Source organism: Protomyctophum bolini (assembly GCF_963924005.1).
Source record: "Protomyctophum bolini genome assembly, chromosome: 16".
Lineage (NCBI taxonomy): Eukaryota > Metazoa > Chordata > Actinopteri > Myctophiformes > Myctophidae > Protomyctophum > Protomyctophum bolini.
The window spans coordinates 32140593-32163621 of record NC_137877.1 but is presented as its reverse complement, the minus strand read 5'-3'; the positions used below and the strand labels follow the sequence as shown (position 1 = coordinate 32163621).

At 42.2% G+C, this 23029-nt stretch overlaps 1 protein-coding gene across 2 annotated transcripts in view; it reads left to right on the top strand.

Moving 5' to 3' along the window:
- Positions 1-8638: 8638 nt before the first annotated feature.
- LOC308331162 (FERM, ARHGEF and pleckstrin domain-containing protein 1-like) overlaps positions 8639-23029 on the top strand; it is a 59678-nt gene continuing 45287 nt past the window's right edge. For both annotated transcript variants that reach the window (XM_080786394.1, XM_080786393.1), the window contains exons 1-2: positions 8639-8836; positions 12341-12543. In XM_080786394.1, the coding sequence (XP_080642520.1) occupies positions 12370-12543 (174 nt within the window). In that variant the 5' untranslated portion in view covers positions 8639-8836; positions 12341-12369. The remainder of the gene's footprint in view (positions 8837-12340; positions 12544-23029) is intronic.

The window sequence follows — 23029 nt, the reverse complement described above, 5'->3', positions numbered from 1 at the left end:
ACCTGTCAGCATCCACGTTCAGTCCTTCACAATCACACACCTTGCTGCCTGCTGCAAGGTGTGTGCAGCCTAATGTATATACTCTGTCGCCAAAACCAGACAAACTAAGAGCCCACAATGCATTGTGAGCTTGTAGATGGGTTATAGTTAAAACAGTATCAAGTGCATCTTAAGTGTCTGAGAATGTATGTGCACAGGGACCACATTCTCCCAACACAGCCTGTTTGTGCTGTCAAGGCTTGTCAAGGTGCTTCATCCAGATAGATGAGACCACACAGGGGGGCCTAAAGATCCTTGTGGTTGAGGTCTCAGCGGGGTTCATTAGGAGACAAGGAACCTCTGGCATTACTCGCTATGCAACAGCATCATTAATGTTTATGGGAGGATTATTTAAGCAATGCGACACAATATGATCGGGTAATAGTCTAATGAGAATGGATTGTCAGACGCTGGAGAACACATCCCTGCGTTTGTCGTGTGGATTTGCACTTGAACTGGTGTGTGATAAATTATAATGTACACTCCTGGCAAGTTTGAAAAGGTCACCATGCACTCTGGTTCCTCCCTCCCACATGTCCTTACCACAGAGTCATCACAAGAATGACTTTCAGAGAATGCAAAGCAGCATGATGACAGTCTGCATTCTCTGTGGAGAGAACAGGCTTGAAAAAATAAGAGAACCCCCTGAGCTCTGGCGCATAGGTGTATGAATTAAATAGGAGCTGAGCTGACTCATGGTTACCTGTTCTCTGCACTGTAGGCCAGAGGGGCTGTAGTGCACAAGCGCTGCAGCTGTGACACATTGTGCATTGTTTATTCCAGCTGATGTCCACCACATCCGTACGTCAATTGTCAACATGAAGGCAAGAGCTGCATTAGTCACGCCACACAGCAGCCCTACCCCCTTTTTTAAACCAGTCCCTTGACTTGAAGTGCTCTCGGGAGGTTCCCTCGTCAGGAAGTGCCCCTCCAGCTGAATCAAGTTCCCTTGATTAGGGTGCTAGGTATAAAAAACAGCTTGGCCCTTTTTGTGAATATAAGGCCCTTTTTGAAACCGCCTCCTCGCCACTTGCCCTACACACTTGGACTCACACTTGCACTCTTGCACTTGCACTCGTTTGGTACGTACAATTCTGTTTGTGATACAAGATTTGGTTAAATCTTGCCTGTCTGTATTCTTTTGTGATAGTAGTTAATGGCCGATCTACAGAGAGCCCAAACACGACCCCTAGGTCAAGGTGGTGCCCAGTTGTCCCCATAACCCACATTAAAGGTCATCTTTGGCATGTTTTGGCATGTTTCTATATCATAGGCCTAATGGCACTAATGGCTTTTATTGCAACTGAAGGTCGCAGTTAACTCTGAAACCTTGCATTTTTTGTCACTCAAAATCCCCATACATTTTGTCACTCAAAATCCCCATACACGGGGAATGCCCCCATATATTGTGCCCATGTCTCGTGACATCACTATGACATAGATCTTGTGACATCACTGTGACATCACTATGACATCATCAGGGATGATAGTATATCAGGGATCATCTCATAGTAAATGCGACGTGCTGTCGCAATTAAAGGACCACTTTTCAACCTGCTTTCATATAATTGGTCGTCACTAATGTTCATGATAAAATGTCACCATTTTTATCTACTCAGTCTATGTCTCATGGGATGTGGGCAGTTCAGAAACCCGTCCACCAGTGACATCATCGATAGGGAATCCAAGAAAATAGAAACTGCAGGCTTTATTCGTGAAAAGTTGCAATGCGAAAATGGAAGCCATCACAACACACAACATTGTGTAATGTTGTGTCTCTGTCTCCTATTGTTATGTGTTTTTGTTTGTCACTGGTGTTTTACTGGTGTGGCTGCAGTTGGGGTGAAAGCTCAAGACACATTTCCCTTGTGGACAATAAAGTTTACCTTGACCTTGACCCTAATTGAATGATATTAAAATTTAAATTTGAATGATATAAAATTTTGCAGCAAGTCTACTGGATTAGGAACAGTGTTAAGTATACCAGTGGTTCCCAAACCTTTTCATGTCAAGGACTCCCAAATTGACACTAATTAGCCCACGGACCCCCATTTGAAAAGATATGCCAGGAGCCTGCATAATATAATATAATAAAGATTTGTACGGCTCTAGCAGTGATTTCAACCTGTCTACAAACCCCCATTTAATGGCATTTCTATCTCTGGGACCCCAATTTATATTGTAAAATCTATGTTAATTCTGAGAGAGTGCAAATGTACACTCTCAGAGTTACAGACCCATAAGGGTCCATTTGGTTCCAAACTATCATTTACCTGGGGGTCTCCGGACCGGCGGACCCCATGGGAACCACTGCAGTAAATACTTAAAAGTGTTCAGTGTTCTGACTCCCCATGCCAAAGCGCAATCGCTCGCCCAGCAGTCTGCTGTCACCTGTCTGCTGTCATCGGATATGTTGATCTGACTCCCCATTCCAAAGCGCCAACGCTCGCCCAGCAGTCTGCTGTCACCCAGGCGGATGCTTGCACGCCCTAAGGCTGGTAGTATTTATATAACAGTAGCACAATTTGAAATTTGTATACCTTTATGGCCATAAACATTATCTGTACAGCATGGTCATGTTACGGTGAAATTGATGACCGGCTGTAGACATCACATAATGTAATAAATAATTGCGGTTTGTTTATTATTAGAGTTTTATCTAGCACTATTTAGGCCACGTATTTAAAGACTGGGAGGAGACCCCGGGGCAGACCAAGGCACAGATGGAGGGATTACATCGACTCACTGGCCTTGGAACGCCTCCGGGATCCCCCAGGAGGAAGTCACTAATGTTGCTCTGGAGAGGAATGTCTGGAGCTGTCTGGTGGAGTTGTTGTCCCCGTGACCCGACTACGGATAAGCGGTTGAAGATGGATGGATGGATTTAAAGACCGTGAAAGTTATGTGAAGTCCACATGACTATTTTTTTTTTTTTTTTTTACTTTTTTAAGGTGTTTTGCTGTTGCTTCAAGACTAACCGAAGTGCCCTCTAGTGGATCATGTACGAAGTGCAGCACAGACTAGAGTTCTTCCAACTGGTGGCATAGTATTAATTTATATAGTTTAAGTTTAATAATAATAATAAATGAATTACACTAATATTTTCACAAAGTTAATGTTACAAAGTGTTTTCCACTGTAATGTCCCTCTATGCTAACCCTCAGTCTGTGACATGATTTCCTTGCCTTCCTCACTCAGAAGGCAAGTCATTACATGTCCATCATATTGGAAAGAAAACCAGGTAGGACTTGTTTCAAATGATCAGAATAAGATGTTTGATCTTTCTACATTAAACGCTAACATTTGTCACAATTATTAACATCGACTTCAGCTCTCTCAGCAGTGTTGGGATCGGGTGAATTGGGGTTATTATCAATACTGTTCACTGAAAATGTCAATCAATCAATCAATCCTGTTTCTGTAGCATGAGGTGGTATCCCTCAGCCAGCCAAGTACACCCTGCCACTGGATAGTAGGCCTATGTCGCAGCCTCATGGACTTACCAGTTAAAGGGATATTTCACTTTCAAAAAAACTTTTGGTCATTTCATCATCTACTCAGTCTTATGTGAACACCCCAGACAGTTTTCATGTTGCTTGGTTCAACGCAAACCGCATTGTAACTTCAAACTCCATTTACTGTTTTCATTTATTTTTAATAATTATTTGGGTAAATGTGGCAGATCATGTAACGAGAGAGTCTCTCCCCATGCCTTCGGACTGGTGGAGACAATAAATGAAAACAGTAAAATAAAAAGCACGGCCCCCTCACGTATTAGAAGGACAGTATCAGTCACCATAAAAAAGGTTGGGTGTTTTCGATGAATCTATCATGGTTACATTTTTTGAATAGGAGGGGGTCGACCGGTCAGGGGAGCTAAAATGAATATCAAATATCTAAAATACTGAATCAAGCAACATGAAAACTGTCTGTGGTGTTAAGACTGAGTAGATAAATTAACAAAAGTTTTTTTGAAAGTGAAATATATATATATATATCACCCATTCTTGAGATAAGGGACAAAACTTTTTTCAAACTGGATTTTTTTTTTTTTTAAGATACATTCAAATCAAATAGATGTATTTGTAGACACAGGTCTCAACTACCAATCTTGAGAAGGAACAGGTTTTTCGCATAACATTTCTTTCTAAAATGGGACATTTATGCACTTAATACCTGATTCATGTCAACTCCGTCAGACACACTAAAATCCCTTTTAATTGAATTTTATCATTTCAACAATAATATAAAGTCCTCAGTTATCTTATAATGGCTTTCAGTAATCAAGTTAAGTAATACAAATCTTTTAATATCATTTTGTTCCAATATCACACTATTATGAAATATCCAATTTCTCAAAACCGTCATTTCAACCTTTATTTTCAATATTATAACATGAAAACCATGTAAAAAAATATAAAAATCATCATTACGTATCATTTCAGTTGGTGTTTCAATACATAAGCACAAAAGATTTGACAGCGAATTTTCTATTTCTTTGGAAATTAACAAAAACATCACGGGACGAACGTCTGACGGAGTTGACGAACATCTGACGGAGTTGACAAGTTTAACTGATTTAGGTTCTAGACCACCTAGGATCTTGATTCTGGTGACTAATCCCACATTTTCAAGGATGAGGAATACAGTGGTACTATTTAGATTTGCCCTGTGAACATGGCAGCCATTTTTCAAAATGGCCGCCAACTTTCTGTTATTTCCCAATAACTCAAGTTCTACACCACCTAGGATCTTGATTCTGGTGACTAATCATACATTTTCAAGGATGTGGGATACATTGGTACTATTTAGATTTGTCCTGTGACCATGGTAGACATTTTTCAAAATGGCCGCCAACTTTCTGTTATTTCCCAATAACTCAAGTTCTACACCACCTAGGATCTTGATTCTGGTGACTAATCATACATTTTCAAGGGTGAGGAATACAGTTGTACTATTTAGATTTATCCTGTGACCATGGATGGTAGACATTTTCAAAAATGGTGGACCTGCTATTATTTTACCAATTTACTCAGGGAATATTATCAGAATAATATAAAATCTGTGAATACATTTCTTACCAAGAATTTTCTTCACCAATGTTTGTAAAGGTGTCTACTAACATATCCCACATTGGTTTCTATTTGACCACCCTAGGGGCATGTTTGACAGCTGCTGAAAGTTGGGTACCATCAACAACCAATATAAGGCTAAATGTTCTAAATTTCATTATGCTTTAAGTAGCATGTGGCATGTCAAACTAGGGGCTTTTCATGATTCTGGATCCATTCCAAGCATTAGTTTTGCACAAAAAACACTACGTTGGCTAAAAACGGCCATAGCCATCATCACAGATGTGATGAGGTCGGCACATTTGGGCAAGTGGCTATGGCCAAACTAGGGGGTCTATGGCCAAACTAGGGGTCAAACTCCTTGGGCTAAATTCGGTGAGGTGAACAGTGAGCAGTGAACAGTGAGCGATAGACTGAAGACAGAAGATTTGGCTTCAGGACCATCAGGCAGGATGTGCAGACACTGAAGGCATCAGTGTCTTTCTCTGTGTCCCCAGCATGTCAACCAAAGCAATGTTACCAAATCAAAGGAGCCTTCACCTCATGTCACCTGGGGCTGGGTGAGCAATCGTATCCTGTATCTAAACTCACAACTAAATACAGACACTTGGCCAGACTGCCGTTTGAAAGGGTCAAACCCCTCATCCTGATTGGGGAAGACCACCCCACCTAATCACACCAACCGAACAAGTGAGGTTGGGGCCTCCAGGTGGGCCAGCAGCCATCTGCACAAGACTGGGCTGGACCCTGCAGGAAAGCAATCTACAATGTAAGTTGACTATAACAGAGCCCCAGAACACAGAGCTCAGGAGAAGGATGGAGAAACACTGGCAGGAGGCCACCAAGATACAATGCCCCAGAGACCCAGAGTGTGCCACCACTGGCAGTAAGGAGATCAACTGCTGCAGCAAAGATGTCATGAAAGGCAAGTCTCCACCAAAAAAAACCCTGAACCTAATCGGGGTGTGAAGAGACCAAAGTTTCTCCCCCACAGTTCCCTGCAGTGGCCAGTGAAGTCAAACTGTGCATCTGTACCTGAAAGGGGCAAGTCAAAGGCCAGAAAGCCCACCTCCTTTTAATGTCCTGTCAGTAGAAACTCAACTTGCACCTGAAATAAGCCCTTACCTCTCCCAGAGAAAGTTCATCCTTGAAAATGTAATGATTAGTCGCCAGAATCAAGATCCTTGGTGGTCTGGTTATTGGTAAAATAACAGCAGGTTGGTGGTCATTTTGAAAAACAATGGCTGCCATGGTCACAGGACAAATCTAAATAGTACCACTGTATTTCTTATCTTTTAAAATGTATGATTAGTTGCCAAAATCAAGATCCTAGGTGGTCTAAAACTTGAGTTATTGTAAAATAACAGCAGGTGGCGGCCATTTTGAAAAAAAAATGGCTGCTATGGTCACAGGACAAATCTAAATATTACCAATGTACCCCACATCCTTGAAAATGTATGATTAGTCACCAGAATCAAGATCCTAGGTGGTGTAGAACTTGAGTTATTGTAAAATAACAGCAGGTGGCGGCCATTTTGAAAAATGGCTGCCATGGTCACAGGGAAAGTCTAAATTGTACCACTGTATCCCTCATCCTTGAAAATGAGGTCTTAGTCACCAGAATCAAGATCCTAGGTGGTGTAGAACTTGAGTTATTGTAAAATAACATCAGGTGGCGGCTCTTTTGTAATATGGCTGCCATGGTCACCACGAGACAAATCTGTGATGGCCCCATAGCCAAAAATGTTCCTTAAGGCATGCTCTAACTGTGTGCCAAATTAGAATACTGCCCATTATTCAAAAACAATAATTTTATTGTTTTAGGAACACTTTTGTCAACTCCGTCAGTTACACGTCAACTCCGTCAGACACAAAATCTGACGGAGTTGACGTCTGACGGAGTTGACAAAATGGCATTTGTTTTCATCTTAACCCTCTTTAGTACAATGTAGCCATTTTGTTTTTGCTTAATTTTGTTAGCTAAACCTAACCCCTAAACTAAAATAATAAACATTATTTTGGAATTCTTAACAAAGATCATAAAAATGTGCAGACGGAGTTGACATGTAAAAGCTGTGACCACATTGTTATCAACATTGTTTGTTTAAAATATCAAACAATTGAATGCTTGTCAGACCAGGTACTCCACTGTTGCAACAAATATAAATGGGACTTGGAAAAGGAGTCTTCAGGCTAAATCTGTCGACAATATTTTCTGATTAATTTAAGACTTTAAAAAAAACCTGACGGAGTTGACGGAGACGTGGGACGAACATTTGATATGAGATATTTAATAGAAAATATAAATTAAAATTAACTGTGTATATTATTTGCTATGTTGTTGACAATCTACTTTAATTTAGTATGTATATTTATGTGATTGTGACAGTATTAGACACTTTTTTGGCAGTTTGAAATTGTGGCCACTTGCTGGGGACAGGCTAAATACAGGCCTTTTTGGGTACAGGGCCTGCTTTTAACTAATTCAGATGGAATATGAAAACAATTATAATGGAATTAAGGGCATAATAATACACAACTGTATTACACTTAACTTTGCAAGTGCTTTTATTTTTATGAATTAATTTATTTTTTACATAAAATAAGGCTCTTATGTGTGGGACATGTTTTTTCCACTTTTGTCCCTCATCTCAAGAATGAGTGATATATATATATATATATATATATATATATTAACCCCAATGGTAAATAGGCCCAGCCGAGGAATTGAACCCTGACCCCAATAAATAAAACAAAATAAAGATCCATCAATGATCAATGGCTGTTAGTTACTAAATCAATTTAATACAGTTGGAATACTAGGAATTTGTTTATCGATTTTATAATTAATTGCATTTTATAGCACTTTTCCAAGTGCTCAAAGCGCTTTACAATGGTTCATTCATTCATACATTGGGAGGTGAAGCGGCGAACAGTCGACGTCAGCGTCCTCACTTCACTTCCCACATTCACACACCAATGGTGGCGAGCTCACACCGACCAACTCATTGGAGGCAATGTAGGGTTCAGTGTCTTGCCCAAGGACACTTCGACATGTGGACAGGAGTCAGGAGGAGCCGGGATTCGAACCGCCGACCCAGGGACAGGGACGGATTAACCCCTACGAGGGCCCCTGGGCCGGTAATATTTTCAGGGTCCCCTTTCGTGTTTTTCTGTGTTTTTATCATCTTTTTAACCTAAATTTAACACAATCAACAGCCAATAAAGGGCCCCAGGAGCCCTTTTCAGGGCGTCAAACCTAGTACCTCACGGTCCAATTTCCCCAAAGGGCCCCTGAGAGACAAGGCCCCCTGGTCCACGGACCCACTGGCTAATTTGTCCCTGCCCAGGGATCATTGGACGACCTGCTCTACCTCCTGAGCCACAGCCGCCCCGCGTGGCACCACTAGATGGTGCTATTGCTATTCAGTTGACGCGGTCTGTTACCAAAGCTGTAGGCACTGCGCCTCCTTCATTGTCTGAGTTCTTACCAAGTGGATCTGCCGCTCGTTTCAATGTAATCCCGTTCCGTTCCCGTCTCTCCTCGGCAGTCGGCACACACACCGAGTCGTCCGCAATGGCGACCATGAAAAAGCCTCTCTCCGGAACGTCCAGCATCTAAAGTGAACCAGGCTCCTGAGCTGCTCGCTGCGACTGGAGGTGGATGTAATATCTTCTGTCAACTGGGAAATACATACGTGGATTGCCCACATTTCAAAGAAGGGGTAAGATTCCAGTCTTAATAGCTCAAGTTCTGTGTGTAGAATGTGTGATCAAGTGATCAACTTGTTTGAGGAGATTAGACATAAGTCGGAGAAGTATCTTTGCCATCGATTGATGTGGTTTAGTGGATTTGTGGAAGGAAAAAACAAGACACACAACATCTAAAGCCTTATTTAGTGCATAGCGGTCACTGCCCGGACAGAGACGAGGGTAAATGAATTTAATGCTGCAGGCATTTCACTCAGTGATGGGTTGGTGGCGGAATGAACTATGATGATCTACATTTAAAAGACGCAATTGTCAAAATGTTGCACATAGTGGATTGCTACTTTGTTAGTTGGTCAGGTGAGGCAGGCGGTCCATGTCACATCATACGCGTGGTTGCATACTAATGTGTTTCGGATTACTTGTACTGTAGCCTGCTCTCTTAATCTAGATTACATTATTGATGTCAACACAATCAGACCTTTGCGGGAACAGTCTACACATGGAAGGAAGATCAGCATTGATCCCCCCCCTGAATTAATACTTAACTGTGTAGAATGCGGCTCTTGTGAAAATACTTAAATTCCCATTCAATTTGGTTTATGGCACCAGGATAGCCCATTGCTGGTCATCATTTTACATTGAATCATCCAATGCCCGACGCAACATATTCCCTTTAATGCACACATGTTATGTTGCTGTCTGATATCAGCGGGAACTTCCATACCATGCAAGGCGAGCCACACCCAAGTATCAATGCAGATCCGTGGTGCTGAATAAAGTGGAAACGGAGCTTTTTGGGGGCATGTTTCAGGTAGACTCGGGCCGTCCTCTGGCCGTTCAGCTGTCAGTAATGAAATCCAGCTGTGCAGCTGCAGAAATGGTGCCTGCGTGCATGTGTTGGACTGCACTGAAGGGGCTCTGTGTGCCCTTCCCCTTGCATACAGAGAAAGCACTGTTACACCATACGCCATACACCAGCACAGCGAGAAGCCACGGCGTACATGTTACACAGTTGTGTGGGGAATTTCAAGCAAAACAAGTTCAAAGGCATGGTAATTCACCCCAGAAACGTTCTGGTCTCTGGCCTGGTCTTCTATGCTTCTTCGTACGACGGTATCCGGCGACGACGATCTACGTAGCTCACGAGTCACAAGACAACGCGTTGCAGAGTGCAGACTGCAGACTATAAATTAGACATGTGAGTTTATGACCCTCCAGCATTGATGTACTAAAATTGCCCATGCCAAACCACCTGTGCATACCGTATGCACACAGTATGCGTTTGTGGAGCTGGATGCCTGGTGACTGTTTTGTATGTTGTTGTGTTTTTGTGGCTTTTTTTGGGGGGGGGGGGGGCAGAAACTGGGTACTTATTTAGAGTTAGCCACATAAACTGAAGCTCATGACTGGTTGATTCATGAGCTTGGGGGCAGGGTGGCGTAGGTGTTGGCTGTCAGGCTGAAATAATCACTGTCTGCTCTTTCATTGCCCTCTTGTTTCACTCATCTTTTGTTTGAAGAGTGTAGGGTTACTGGCATTGCTGGCGTGGGTCACAATATACAGTATAAGCCATGAATCTACGGACTTGACATAAAACATTTGCCAATGATCAAGCCAGGGGCCAGTGATGGTGGCACAAAGGGGTACGGTGTCATAATTGAGGTTTGGACTGAGCAATATGCATTTTTCATTCTATGACCCTGATGACCACATTAACTCTGGTTTCCATCAACTAACCAAGGGAATGGAGACCTTGCGATGGAAAACTCAAACAGATCTCATCTCACGCACTGCCTTGTGATGACAGCGAATGGACAGGTGCAAATTATGAGCACACACACACACACTACTATAGCTGAACAGCTCAGCTGTTTGGAGAGGCAACAACCTCACTCCAACTAGCAACTAGTACTCATTCACTGCATGCAGTGGAGGACCGCTCCCCCCGGGTCCTCATTGAAAACAAAACGCTTATTTGATCCGCTCTTAGACTGACTGTTAGAATTAAACAGATAGCGCACTTTTGGCCTGTGCGGGCTCCCTTGGATTGAAACGTCCGCTCTTTGAAAATGGTTTAGCTTTCAGCTTGAACTTGGCAACATTCTAATTTCTAACCCACCCACCACTGTGTTATCTATCCTGAACAACTGCCCAGTGCCTGCCCATGGTTGCCCCTTCCACACTCCGATGAACCAGTTGGTGGGGTCTTGAGGTGACATCAGCAGGCAGGAATGTGTGATGAAGGGAGAATTAAAGAGGACAACAGGGCCTCTGGGGGTCTGACTGTGTAGACTAGACTAGACGGGGTGGGGTGGGGTGGCAGGGGTAGATAGTGGCCTACTCATGTGTCAACCCAGAATGAATGGCTCCACGACTAGTCCCAACATATTCCAGCACCTGGGGCTAGCTTTCACAAATAGCCACAGAATGAGTCACATTTAACATTATTTAGGAATACTGGGCATCAGCTTTAATTAAAACATCACAGAGGGGCGAGGGCCTAATGGTGACCACAATTGCAAATGTTTTATTTTGTTTGTTTTTGCCTTAATACGTTATTATTCTGCAAATATTAATGAAATGCTTCAAGTTATCTGAGCAGCAAGTTCCCCATGGTAAAGAGCATTCAACTGCCAACATGGACTAAACTACTGAGATGTCTAATAATATTCACAACTGGATCTACAGTAGATAACTGAACTGTGGGCTTAACCTGCTACAGTACCTACAGTGTGTACTTGCCAATACATAGATCCCAATTCATTATTTCCGTTTCCACTTTTAGATCGGACATGACGCCCTTGGGAACAATAAAGACCTGTGTCTCTGTGTGGTACTAAAGTTGTGCTTACGACTTCCTGATTCAAGTCATTCTTTTTCTATTGTCATTCTGACTCTTTGATCTTTAATGCCAAGATATATTATTCAGTTATTAATTTAGGATGGTCTGTGCCTTGAAATCATAAAAACTCTTTGTACAGTAATTGGTTATCCCAAAGGCTTCAATTATCACCCATTAGCTTAGAGTGAAAATACATAATTTGCAGTTGTATCATTAACCCATTCTGACCGGGCACCCATTTTGGTGTTAGCATCATGTTATGCTTTAGCTATTTAAAAATAGCAGATCTACAAGCTCATAGCGCGCCACCGAGTGGCGCGCTACGAGCTTGTAGGTCTGCTATTTTTGAAAAATCGAAGAACGACTGACATTTTTATAGAATCTGATCTCAGGTCAGAATTGGTTAATCAGACCAGTGTGTGTCCAGTGGAAACCTCGTATGAATCTGATCTCAGGTCAGAATGGGTTAAGCATGATTTACTTCATACGACGGTGTCGTGCAATCAAAATAGCATATCTACAAGCTCACGACAAAGCTATGAACTCTCTTCTGTGTCCTAATGTATTTCATGTAAGCCATCTACCAGTACCAGACAGTGTGTGTATCCTAAAATCACTTGAGTGTATTGAGTGTTTACCCCTTCCAGTTTCTCACATACCGTGGCTTCTTGTACAGGCTGGGCAGCATCAGCGCAGCAGAGCACCATGGTAGAGCCAGAACCAGTGGCTTCTATAGCAGGCCAGCGTCTTGGCGCCCCAGAGACGCTGGGCGTCAGTACCCTGGACCCCAGCCACAAGCCTCCAAGCATGCCCCCCGGACGACACATCAGCATCAGGGTGCGCATGCTGGACGACACAGAAGAGCTTTTCGACATATCGGTAAATTGTTTAATTTATTCCTATTTCCTGATGAGGTTGTTAAAGTCAGAATATGATTCTTCATTATTCGCCCTCCCACACCGTAGTTGAGGGAGACTTCTTGTCTTTATCATTGCAGCAGCAGTCTGTCGTTAACCTGGCAACCAGTTGGCATGGCAACTGAATAACTTAAAAGTGCTGAATACATGGATGAGATGGGAGTGATCTCCATAATGTCAGCTGGCTCACATCTTAAGGTTAATTCATACTTCATCAAATGACTGTCTCAGAAAAAAAAAATACAAATTGTCTTGATGTTAATACTATACAGCTATATATAGCTATAACAACTATAATACAACTATAATTTGTATATTATCTGTAATAATTGGCACAGTCTTTCGAGAGTATAACATTGTGACTTAGTGCAGTGATCTTTGATTGTTGAGTAGCAGTCTCGTATCATTCTTTAGACCCCTTGAAACTATTATTAAATCCTTGGGAAAGTGTGATTTGCTAGGAACAACTGAACTGTTCTGCTATCAAATCCTGAGTCAGAGACACCTGACATCTTCATAATACAAACACCTTGGATCCATGCACATGATATTTCACAGTTCTCTCCGATTGCAGACGTAGACATGTGTGAGACCCACAGGCACTGATACTAATATTGGTAGTTGGATCGAAAGGTTGGTTTTTAATGTTCTTGAATGGGTGGAGGTGTCATTGTCTCCACCAGGCCGAAGGCATGCAGGGGAGAGTATTTTTTGCACTCCGTGTGTGTGTGTGTGTGTGTGTGTGTGTGTGTGTGTGTGTGTGTGTGTGTGTGTGTGTGTGTGTGTGTGTGTGTGTGTGTGTGTGTGTGTGTGTGTGTGTGTGTGTGTGTGTGTGTGTGTGTGTGTGTGTGTGTGTGTGTGTGTGTGTGTGTGTGTGTGTGTGTGTGTGCGTCCGTCCGTCCGTCCGTTACCAGCTAATCTCCTGCAACGTTGGCCTGCCGATGCCAAACTTTGCACACACACTCCCTGGATGCCAACGACGAACCTCTGCCCCAATTATTTTGCAAAACACATTTCTTTATATTACTCGTACATATTTTATCCATACATCACGTAAATCGGTATACACTATCTCTATAGTCATGTGATCAACACAGACCTGTCCGCTTCCCCATATTCCATCTCCAATGGCTAAGATTGCCCTCCAAAGTTTGCAGGATTGGTCCGTTTTGAACAAAATGCCTCAACTCATGAACACAGCGTGCAATCAGATATCCCTGAAAATCTGCACACACATTCCCACTAGTTGGAATTAGAATTGCTTTTGTGGTTCCAGGTATTTATTAACCATATTATTCCAACACGATATAAATCTATATTTAGATATGTATTGTTTATTTTGATCTATGGCTTTAAACTTGAGTCTTTCTTGAATGATACATGATTTTAAGCTTTATTTTGGTAAAAATGACAAAATAGGGATGTACATTTTCAGTCAGTATCACACAAAGGTTTGGATATGCTTTTTTATGCCTATGATGCATATATTATGTTGCTTGATGTTGAGTTAATGTATGCATTCAATTAGGCAGCACGGTACCAAAGTGTTAAGATGTGAGATTTGGGGAGAGAGAGGGAGAGATTAGCACTTCCCTCAAGAATTCCTATGAACTTGTGGTATTTCATAAGGTATACTCTACAACCCCATTTTAGCAGCACAAATGCAGGGTGGAGCAAGGGAAAAGACTGCTATTTTCCTGAGAATAGAAGACCTAGCAATTCTCTGACCACAGTACTTCCGTCTGGAGATAGATGAGTAGATATAGAAGAGAGAGCAGAGAAGTGGTGATGGAGGGAAATGGAACAGAGGCGTTTTTCATTTGTGCAATGAATGGAGGCTTGGTAGTAAAGCTGCCTGAAACGGAACTCTTAACGTACAGTATAGTGAGTGGGCAGTGTGGAGATGTCTGGTTGAATGTTTCCCAGGGACTATGGCTGAGCTGAAGTCTTATTCCCACAGTGTGCTATCAGACCCTGATCAGTCCTTCAGAGAGGATGGGGTGCTAATGTGTTTAGCTAGTGCTCTCATGTGCTGTACATCACACTTGGCTCACTTGAGTATCTTACAGTGAGATTCCATAACAGACAGTGGGCAGTCCTCATTTAACTCAGATCGTGCCTGATAGCTATTTCTTGTCCTTTGGGTGAGGTGAGTCATAATAAAGGATTCATAATAAAAGAGTAATTGGCCTTTGTTTGCTGTGTCAGTGACTAATTAGAAGATCTTTCCCTCCCTCTTTGCAAGGACATGAGCTAAACACAAGTGCCCTGGCCTGTATGTGTCCCTAATGACACCCGTTGCTGCATTTTTGATTGCATTATTTATCTCTGATCATTTGTAACATTGTAATATAATATTCCCACTTCAAATTGTGCTATACTGCATTTATTCACAGTTACAACAAACCAACATCATAACCGGATGAGGAACGTATTCATTTTTGTGCACTATAATCTACACTTTATTAAAGTGTAGATTATAGTGTATAATAGATTATTGAAAGGTAAAGCATGAATGTACAGTAAAGTTTACTGTACGTTCATGCTTTGCCTTTCAATAAGCCTCGGTTTGTCAATCATTGGCTGGCATTCTTGTAGACAAAACAGTGTTGCAATGATTTTGTTGATTTGTGGTGATTGAGGTCAGTATGGCTTTTGTAATGGGCTGCAAAAGGCTGAGCTGATGCAAGCTGAAGAGACTGCACAGGAGAGAAAGCTTTTCTCAATGCTCAATTTAACACATATTCAATCTCTTTTTTTTCTTGTCGTCGCAGCACTGGTGGAAGAAATGTCAGTGGTCTGTTTGGGCTTGCGTATTGCCTATGTGGTGTCCTATAGAGACCATTTTCCAAAATCACTGGTGCATTATTCCGGGAGAGAAAAGGTTGCTTATCTTTTGAACAAATGCAATGCAAAATTTACTTTCCACTCCATTTGCCTAGCGCCTTTTTTCTACATTATTATTTTTGCCTCAGTAGCCAGTAGACGATTTGAACATTTGATGCTTGTAGCACTCAGCTCTTCATCCATTCATCCAAAGTGTTTCCTCTCCCATTCCAACTGATGGGTTGTGTCCTAGTAGCACCCTTTGAAGGAGGCTGATTGAAACATTGAGGACCTTTCTGGGGGTCCTGTAATTTGGTGCTATTTAATTTACTTTATGTTTGCGGATACTTTGCACTGTTGTTTGCATAACTCTTTGCAATTTTCAGATTTAGAATTGTGTTTATTTCTTTCAGATATATTTTCTACATGAATATAACCATATTATAACCATATAAGATTTAATGGGAGTTAAATGACAAAATATGACTCCTAACGTCATTGAAGCGGGACTCATAAAATGTCCATGGGACCCATCTAAAACACCCCTTGGTCCCGGGAACCTTACCATAAATGGTAAATGGTGCATTTATATAGCACCTTTATCCAAGGCGCTTTACATAGACTATTACATCTTCCCAGACAAGTGCATTACATTTTTACTTGTCCGTTGGACAAGTGACTCTTGGTTTCACTTTTTCTGTGACGCTCCAACCAGTCTGGCTTTCCTAATCATCACCTTTCCAATATTGTTAATAGCCCTAGAATGTCTGTAATCTTACATACAGTTCATGTATTCCAAATACCAAATACACAGGTCCTATCAGAGCAGTTAGCAGACTTACCACGTCAGCATGTAAACTTGTAGCACTGCGTGTATACTCACCCAGTAATTAATTACTAAGACTTTGAGTCAGATACTGTCCTCTAGTTTCATATCCATGTGACATTTCTGGCAGAAAACATATGTTATGTAAAATATCACTACTTTTACATGAGGAAAAGCTAGACTGAAAATAATATTCAAACATGTATTCACCAAGTAAAACCAACTTACAGTTAGTTGATTTAAATTGTAGGCCTATTTGTGTGCTCTTTTGTGTACCCATTCACAAATGTACTTGTCCGAAGGACAAGTGCCTCAAAAAGTTAATTTCAAGCCCTGCACCCATTCATTCATACACCAATGGTGGCGGAAACCATGCAAGGCACCAACCAGCACATCAGGGGCAATTAGGAGTTCAGTGTCTTGCTCAAGGACACTTCAACACTAACTCTAGGGGAGCCCGGGTTCGAACTGGCAACGTTGCGGTTACCATCCGGCCACTCTACCCCTGAGCCACCGCCACCCATCACATTAAAAACCTATTTACATCACTGTGAGGGTGTCAATAACTATCTTCTGTTTACACTGGCTCATGATCATGTAATGACTGTGTTTGGTGTTGTCCAGTTCATTCTAGCAAATGAGAATGTCAACCAGCTGCAAAGGTAGGCAGGGGATGCTTAAATGAATGACTTGGCTTGTACCCAACAGAGATTGATGTTACCTCTGCAGTGGTGAGGAAAGATGATTGTGTAGTTTCAAAATCACTTTTCACAAGCAGTTAGCTGATGATCTTGTAATCTTGTATTTTCATTACAGGAACATTTTGTGCCATTAGTTACAAACTTAATCTGAGATTTATGCTCATTGTGTCTGAAAAACAACACAAGTTCCAACCCCCAACCGTAACTGATACACACGGCTATAGTTGCTATTTCTCTGGCTCAGAGGGATAGGATTCCACCTCGCCAGGCAGGGTATCAGATGTTTGAGAAACAAAAAGGGGCCATCTATCTATCTCGTGGGTCACATACCATACTGTGGCCTACTTAGTACACTGGCTGTGAACAAGCGTCTGTCTGCAGTACAGACAAGACAGGCACTTTTTTTTTTTTTTAATGTTCTGTTTATTCATTTTTTGTTTTTTACAAATAGAAGTAAATTCAGAAATAAAAACAGAGTGACAAATACAAAAATAAACTAAAACACACACACAATGACAAAACACAAACTCCAAATCAAGACAACCAAAGAACATTCAAAGCACAATAAAAATAATATATAAAAAATAAAATCCAATATAGTCAATATACATAGATCATGGTCACAAACATCATCCAGACAAGACAGGTTGGCCAGTCAGGCGCCAGTTATACAGGTTCAATCGGGGGCACAAGTGTAAGGCGGTCAACATGAGATAGAAAAGGCACTCCAATTTATTCAATATACAAAGCAGATCTCGGTCACAAACATCATCCAGACAAGACAGGTTGGCAAGTCAGGCGACAGTTCAGGTTCAATCCGGTAGTCAGGCACATTTTGACTCTATAGTGATGCACCACTTGACCACAAAATGGCACTCCTTTCGTAGATGTTGCTTGCATTTTACCTGACGTTTGTAGCCCAAAAGCGACCAGAGGCTATCTGTCGAATGACGTTTACAGCAGAGGGTTCATTCGAGGAACGGATCCACATGATAACCTCTGTCTTTCCAGTTGGTCTAACATGTCCTCGATGGAACTATGATTATGTGGATGATGCTTAATGTTTGCTGACGGGTGGTGAAAGCTCCACCAGCAGAGGACCTTTTGAATGGATGAGTCTTTGAATGTAACTTGTAGAGAGAGGGATGGAAATAATGAGTTAAGGGGAAGGACCGCTCTGTGCTCATTTGTCAGCATGAAGTCAAAAGACAGGGTGAATTAGCACCAGATATGTAACGAAAGAATATGAACACATTCCACTGCTCTTTTATACTTTATTTCTTCACTGGCAGGTGCGCAAATCCAAATTGAACGCGATGGGGTGGTCCATCTCCGGATGCGGAAATAGCCGGATCTAGCCGGATCTGACAAATTATATATAACTCTATGATCTAGCCTAGTGGGAACCGGATACGTTGTTTCAGAGGCTGGACAAGAGCGAGGACTCGATTAATAAACGGCGATAAAACAATAACTCGTTACTCGCCCCTGTCTCCCCCTATTTGTGTCCGTGACCACTGGAAACATTGAATAAAGGTGTGAGTTTGTGTGTGTGTGTGTGTGTGTGTGTGTGTGTGTGTGTGTGTGTGTGACGTGTGTCGTGTGCGAATAATTTATATATATACCGTACAATTTATATACCTACTACAAGATCATATTATTTCATTTTTGTCGAAATCCAACTGCATCACAGCAACATGCAACCTGTAAGTCCCTTACATTGAAGAAAGCCAATGTTATTATTAATAACAACCTAAACCCACCCCCTTTTCTGCCAATGTGAACCAATGGCATCAGGTTAATGGTTTTAGTTTAATTCTCTACTCAATAAATCACTGCGCCCCCCCCCCCCCCCCCCCACACACACACACACACACACGCTCAGGCACTTGTGTTCTCTCTCCATTAGAGCCACAGTACAGCTCTTGGTCTGCGAAAAGCCATGAATTATTTAATTACAGACCCATAGTTCTCACTCTTACGTTTTTATTCACGTTCCATAGGAGACATGAGAGCAAGTGGATGTAGTATATCTATCTACCCAATACGTCATCAGCCTGGGATGTAACACTGTTATATATTCTCACTTCATATTAATAACGGGACACATCAAGTGTACACACACACACACACACACACACACACACACACACACAATGTAAAAGTCCTCAGCAAGAATGGTTTTCTGAATCCCATGGCCTCTGTGATGGTTACTAATCCAGCCAATGGGCGTCCGATCCCCCAGTACTTTACCTCCACAACAATGGCTAGATCAGGGTTTAGATTAGGATTCACTGAAGACCAGGATTCATGGCTTGTTCTACATGCAGGTTTTTATACTCCCCGCAACTTTTTTCACACAGTATTATCCAGTAGTTATATTCTCTATTTATTCTCTATAATGCTGTGATCTAATATGAAAATATGCATTGCAATATAAATTCGATATTTCGTAAAATCAATCTTTTCTCCAGGGTTTTTCAAAAGTTTTAAATGCTTTCAAATTAATACAAATTTTATAATGGCCAAAAATAAAAAAGGAAAATTCTTTTGTTGGATGACCCACCCACCTCAAACCAAATTCAAGACCCTGCAACTTCAAGTACATTTTAATATCGTACTGAACTGAATAGAAGCCCAGAAGCCTTGAATATCAAAGAAACCACGGCATGCCATGCTTTGGAAAATGGTTGGCAGACAAGTCAAATATCTGGAGTCGTAGTCCATGGGATATATACTGTACATGCCATCAATATTGTGGTGATATGGTGCTTTAAGCCAGTACTGTATACTTATGAGTAAGCCATACTATGCAGTGATATATGAGATCTCTCCATCCCTGCAGTGAGCACGACACAGGTCAGCTGCATCTGTCACAGTGCTGTTGCATACATGGATTCGTTTCCCATACTGTAGACCATGTTCTTCATGTCTCTGAAATGTATTATTCCCATGGCCACATTTGATCACTGTCAAAGGACAGCGAATTCTGATGTACTTGAAGGGAGATGAGATCACCAGGGTTTAGCTACTGTCTTGAACAAAATACATTTCTCCACTGTATTATTCCTGGGACCAGCAATTTCTGACCTACACTATATTGGGATCACTCAAAGGGCCTCTGGCGATCCATCCCTTTTGCTTCAAACCCCATTGCCCTTTTTGTTTATTCCCAGAACTTTTTTTTTTTAAAGAGAAAAAAGATTCTCGCCCCAAAAAGTGGGCAGAGAAATCAGGGCAATAAGGACCACCCATGTTTCAGTAGACTGTGTCACAAAAGGGCGACCTGTGTTTTTTTTTTAGGGCAAGACACTTACACCAGTCCAGAGGACAGCACAATGAACGCAACACTCATTCGTTCCCCGTTTGCTGACTGCCATCCATTCAATTGCATGCAATTAGGGCAGTAAGCTGCAGTGTGCCTCGTTGACAGTTGAATGGTAATGAGGTTCCAACTTAATGAGTAGAAACTTGATGAAGGGCTTCTTTCAGATTCACCAGCTTCAATATGGATGCCCACTGAGTCACTGACTGAGAGGTGTGGCCAAACTATGATGGTAGCAGGGCACACATTTACCTCCATCTGGTGGATTCTCATCCAAAACATGTTTTTTGATCACTGATTAAGAAGACAAACATGATAAAAGCCATTCCGACTATCATTCAAGTGAGTGCCTCGGCTCAGCTCAGCATGCTGTTGTAAATTAGTCAAAAAAGCCTCAATAACTTTGCAAAGCGAATTCAGGCATGAACAGTTGATGGGTAACATTGATAGCGAGTTAGCCATAAATCCACAAGTCTGCAGATGTTTCTCTTCCTCGCAACTCCCCAGTGAGGTGGGTCCGTCCACGTAATTGAAAATTCCAGTTGCGCGTTATCGGGTCATATTACAGACCACCAAAGGCTCTCAGCGTTTTGCGTTTCATGGAGTGTATTTTCATATGTAATATCTCGGCTGTGGTTAGGGGAGAGGCAGGGCTCAGAATGAGAATGAGGTAGACGGCGTAGTCTCAGAGCACTGTGTTAAATCCTGTTTAACTCAGAGCTGTGGTGGAGTCAGCGCTACACGGTCTGGTACACCAGTCTCATTGTGCTAGAGGGGGAGAATTGACAGTGATGGTGGTTTAAAGACTCGGGCACGGAGTATGATTTGGCGCTGGTATTGTTCTGATGAGACGTCATTGGCCAAGTATGATAAAGCGGATATGATTGTCCCGTTCTCGCTGGGGGGAGGAATGGGACGACACCCGCGTTACCCATGGGTGTGACCATGAATCTTATTATCTACCTTCATAGTGTGACAATGACGCTTTTTTATTTTATATCCCATTACTGGCTCTTGCCTTTCACTGCCATGACTTATACAACAGTAACATCAAAAAAGGCAACATTAAATTAAGCTATTTCCCCCCCCCTATTACTGTAGAGAATGTGATTTTAGAAAAGAGGCCTAAAGCCAAGCCACTCCACATCCAACGGGCGAAGATGTGCAATAAGATGGTGACCATGGCAACCTGATCCCCCCAGGGTGTGCTTGGCTTTACAGAGAGTTGTGAATGAAGGGATTGTTAAAGACAGTGTGCAGACACATGAGTGTCTCTCTAATTTCATTTCCCATGATGACTGGGAGGGGGGGGGGGGGTGATCTGAGTTTTGTGTGAGAGAGAGAGACAGACAATCACAGACAGGCCTTGATTTAGTAAAGGAACACGGGAGTCACTCGCCGTCGTCTGATGTTGACGGCGTGGAAGCATCTCTTATTCATCCCAGATTCTTACTCAGGATAACAGAAAGAACTGCAGTTCTTCTGGGAATTTTCAGGCCCTGCTAATCTCTTTATAATATTCTCTTAGAAGATAATGTGTAACTATTATAGCTTTCTGTGTCCCGCCTGCTCTGAAAATAAATTCGTCAGGATTCCCCTGTGCCAAATACGTGTCATTTATCATCCCGCGGCCGCCCTCTACTGTACACAGACCACCCTGCTGACTGTCCCTGGCTTGGCTACAGTGTCCTTGGAGCTCACCAGTCTCCTCTGTATAGAGTGCTGCCGCTCGAGCTGTGTACGCTTGCTCAGTATAGTGCATTTTTCATCACTATATGAGTTTGTTGGCGAGAGGCCACATAAAATCATGGGTTGCCTCCCTGCCTATCTCTGTAGGGTTGTCATGGCTACGTGTGAAGCAGAGGGGGGAGGGCGGATCTGTCGTGCTGCAGAGTTCTGTCTTCCACTGACATCTCGCCGCCATGTCCTCTGACGTACACTGTGAAAATCCTGAGCATCAATTTCACCCACAGAGTGTACAAAATGGATCCATAATGGTTATTGAACCCGCGGGGTCTCCATGCAGGGGTTTAATGAGCATATAGTGCGTCTGTGCATGCATAGGCTGCTGCAATGTGCCAATTACGACGGACGTGTTCAGGAGACAGTCTGCTGCTTCTGTGCAGACCTTTTTCTGTTTTTTTGTAATCTAATTTAATTTCCTGACAGAAAATATGGCTGACAATAAATTTTGAGGGATTATTAGCTCTTCGGGCTTTCAATGTAGATTGACCCAGTTTCACTGAAACATGGCATTGTGTCGGCATGGCAGGGGCATCTGGAGGGGGGGGGGGCATACCCTTTGTGTCAACATGAAAATATAAACAGTGCCAGTGCTGAGCCAACATATCAAAGGGTCTTCCACAATGGATTGCAAAATGAGGATGAAGGCTTTTTCCTAATCTTCCTCTTTTTGAATTAAGCAGATGCATAGTGAAGCAAAGGTACTGTACAGTAGTACAGTACGTGATGTCACGCTGTTGCGACATCAGAGTCGTTTCACATTGTGCACAGGGCAGGTTCACCTTGTGTCACTCCGGGATTGAATATCAGCTGCCTGTCTGTCACATAACTAGAGCACGACCAGGACCAGATTTCTAGATCTGATGCTGATCCTGATTTTTGGGACAGTACTAGACCACCGATAATACATCATTTATATGTGAGAAACACAAATAAAGTTTGAAAATAACATAATAACATTTAACAATGAACAATCAACCAATTAAAAAATAAACTTTTATTTAAACACTTTTCCTTGTCCTTTTCA